The 2,354-nt window shown below is 38.1% G+C and overlaps 1 protein-coding gene across 1 annotated transcript; it reads left to right on the forward strand.

Annotated features, from left to right (window-relative positions):
- The first annotated feature begins 261 nt into the window (after positions 1 to 261).
- On the forward strand, positions 262 to 1,513 carry LOC149115790 (QRFP-like peptide receptor). The gene has a single exon (XM_089283851.1). It carries the CDS (start codon positions 384 to 386, stop codon positions 1,398 to 1,400), a length of 1,017 nt encoding a protein of 338 aa, XP_089139977.1. The 5' UTR covers positions 262 to 383; the 3' UTR covers positions 1,401 to 1,513.
- Positions 1,514 to 2,354: the final 841 nt, after the last annotated feature.

Below are 2,354 nucleotides of genomic sequence, written 5' to 3' on the forward strand. Positions count from 1 at the left end.
TTCGCTCTTCCGTTCTGGCTCGTTTTTAGCTCCTAAGCAATGATTTTATAACCTGTTTATTTTGTCCTTTTACTACCTGACATTTTTAACGAAAAGTCTATAAAGCGGCCAAAAGAATAGAAAACTCTACTTCCGCCCATCTCTCAAAAACGTCTGGTTAATTAGCACAGAGTGACGTTTCGTCGACAATGTGACTGGCCTGAGGACACGAATTGATAATGTCCTAAATTGATAGTTAAATGGTATTTAAATTTGTCATCCACAAACGATTTCAGGTGTCTTGTGTAAATAAGACTAATATTTGGGAATGAACTGGGCTTTCTTTCTCGTTCACCCTATTTGAGGCGAAGTGTCTATTAAACTGCTCGGAAAACTTCACCGGTATGAATTCTACTGTAAACCAGAGTTGCGAACTGTTCGCTGAAAATTCACCATCCGTAAAATACCTAAAAACGCTTGCTTATGCTATAATCATGTTATTTTCGCTGCTTGGAAACATAGCTGTAATCATCATCGTTTCGAAAAACAAACGAATGCGGACAACGACAAATTACTTGATTGTCAACATGGCTGCATCTGACCTTTTAATTTCTACGTTTGCCGTGCCCAGAGAACTCACCGAACTTTACACAGGTTTCCGCACATGGCTCCTAGACGGACTAGCAGGTTTGATTCTGTGTAAGCTTGTCTATGTCTTTCAAGACATTTCTACCGCGGTGTCCATCCAAAGCCTTGTTGTTATGGCCATTGACAGATATCACGGAGTGGTTTTCCCATTCCGCCCTCCGATTTCAACGTCCAAAGTTTGTAAGGTTGTGATTCCAGTTATTTGGACTGTGGCGGTTGGTGTGCACGGCGTTTATTTTTACACCGTACGACTGATGATACAAGATAACAAGACTTATTGCACTTTCAGCTGGGGGCCAAAGTTTGAAGAACGACAGAAACAGGAGCATTACTTTATTTTCATTTCAGTGTTTTTAATTTTGTTACCTTTGTGTGTCATTTTTTGTTTATATGCTCTTATCGTCTTAGAGCTGAGAAAACGTCAGCGTGCTGGAAGCAGTGCATCAGTATTGAGTAACCAAAGACGGAGAGAAGATGGGGCAGTGATGAGAAAGATCCTATGCATAGTTTTTCTTTTCATTTCATGCATAACCCCGATCACCATTGCAGCACTTCTTTTTTATTTTGTATGGGACTGGAATATTCCCTGTGGAATGGACAAATTATTTCAGGCAGCGAAGTTCATTTTCTACTTAAACACCGCTTTAAATCCATGCCTCTATTTTGCTTTAAACAATAATTATCGCAAGGGATTGAAAGATTTATTTCGACGAAAGCTGTCGTATGAAGGAAACAGGAATGAATTGCCGATGAACGTGCTTCGGGAAAACTAAATGAACATCAGTTAAAACCCCCTCGATAACTGATAGAATAAAAGGCAGTCTGGTAGATAATTTGCTCCATATTGAAGGGATTAATAAATGATAACTTAGCTTGATATTTGAAATGGGTTGTTGTCAAGCTTTATGTTTCGGTAATCATTTTAACCCAATTTCCTAAGAAAATTCTAAGGAAACTGAGAATTGCTAACAAATATGTTTTTATGAGGGCTTTATTTTGAAATCCTAGACCTAATTGGTAATGTGCTAAAAATCGCCTTAGGGTATTGTGAATTGATACTGGCCAGTTTTGACAGGAAAACTGAAGCAATAACGATGTTTTGACGAGAACAGGGTCCCTATAAATCTTTCGACAAAGCTTGAAAAAAATTATAGCGGAATTAGCGTGTGATTTAAAGGCAATTTTGATGGAACCTTTTAGATTTTCTACGTTTTATGTAATTAGATCTGTGCTAATACTTACATTAAATACCTAGCAAAAGCAGTCGTTTGAAAAGATGCTTTTCACGAAAATTCATTCATCAAACTCCCATATCAGTTCGCCACTTAGCGGAAATGTTGGTACTGTAATTGTTGCAGACGCCCATTCGAACAAGAAAGGTAAATACATAAGAATCTCGAAGAACTTGCGACAAGGGTCTAATCATGATGCTAGCTCTAAAATGTTGGTACCTGAACTAACGAGAAAATAAATTGAATCCACCACTCGACTCAGTAAAACGTGTTTGGCATTATAATTAATGCCGGAAACTGCACTATACTTTGACAGACCTCTCATGAAGTGTACCACGTGTCCTTGTTGAATTTGAGTACTTACCATTGTGACCTGATAATTTTCAATCGCATAATTTGAAGCCTATGTAAAATATCTTGGAAAGGCATTTAAACTCGGAATCACGTTTAAGTTCGCTTTTGGCTAAATTCCATACACCGCCTTAAAGACGTCTG

The sequence above is a fragment of the Orbicella faveolata genome, unplaced genomic scaffold (assembly GCF_042242905.1).
Source record: "Orbicella faveolata isolate gen_17 unplaced genomic scaffold, um_ofav_v1 contig_13, whole genome shotgun sequence".
Classification (NCBI taxonomy): domain Eukaryota; kingdom Metazoa; phylum Cnidaria; class Anthozoa; order Scleractinia; family Merulinidae; genus Orbicella; species Orbicella faveolata.

Excerpts from the sequence above, each read along its gene's own strand:
- LOC149115790 (XM_089283851.1), top strand. The coding sequence starts at position 384 with ATGAATTCTACTGTAAACCAGAGTTGCGAACTGTTCGCTGAAAATTCA.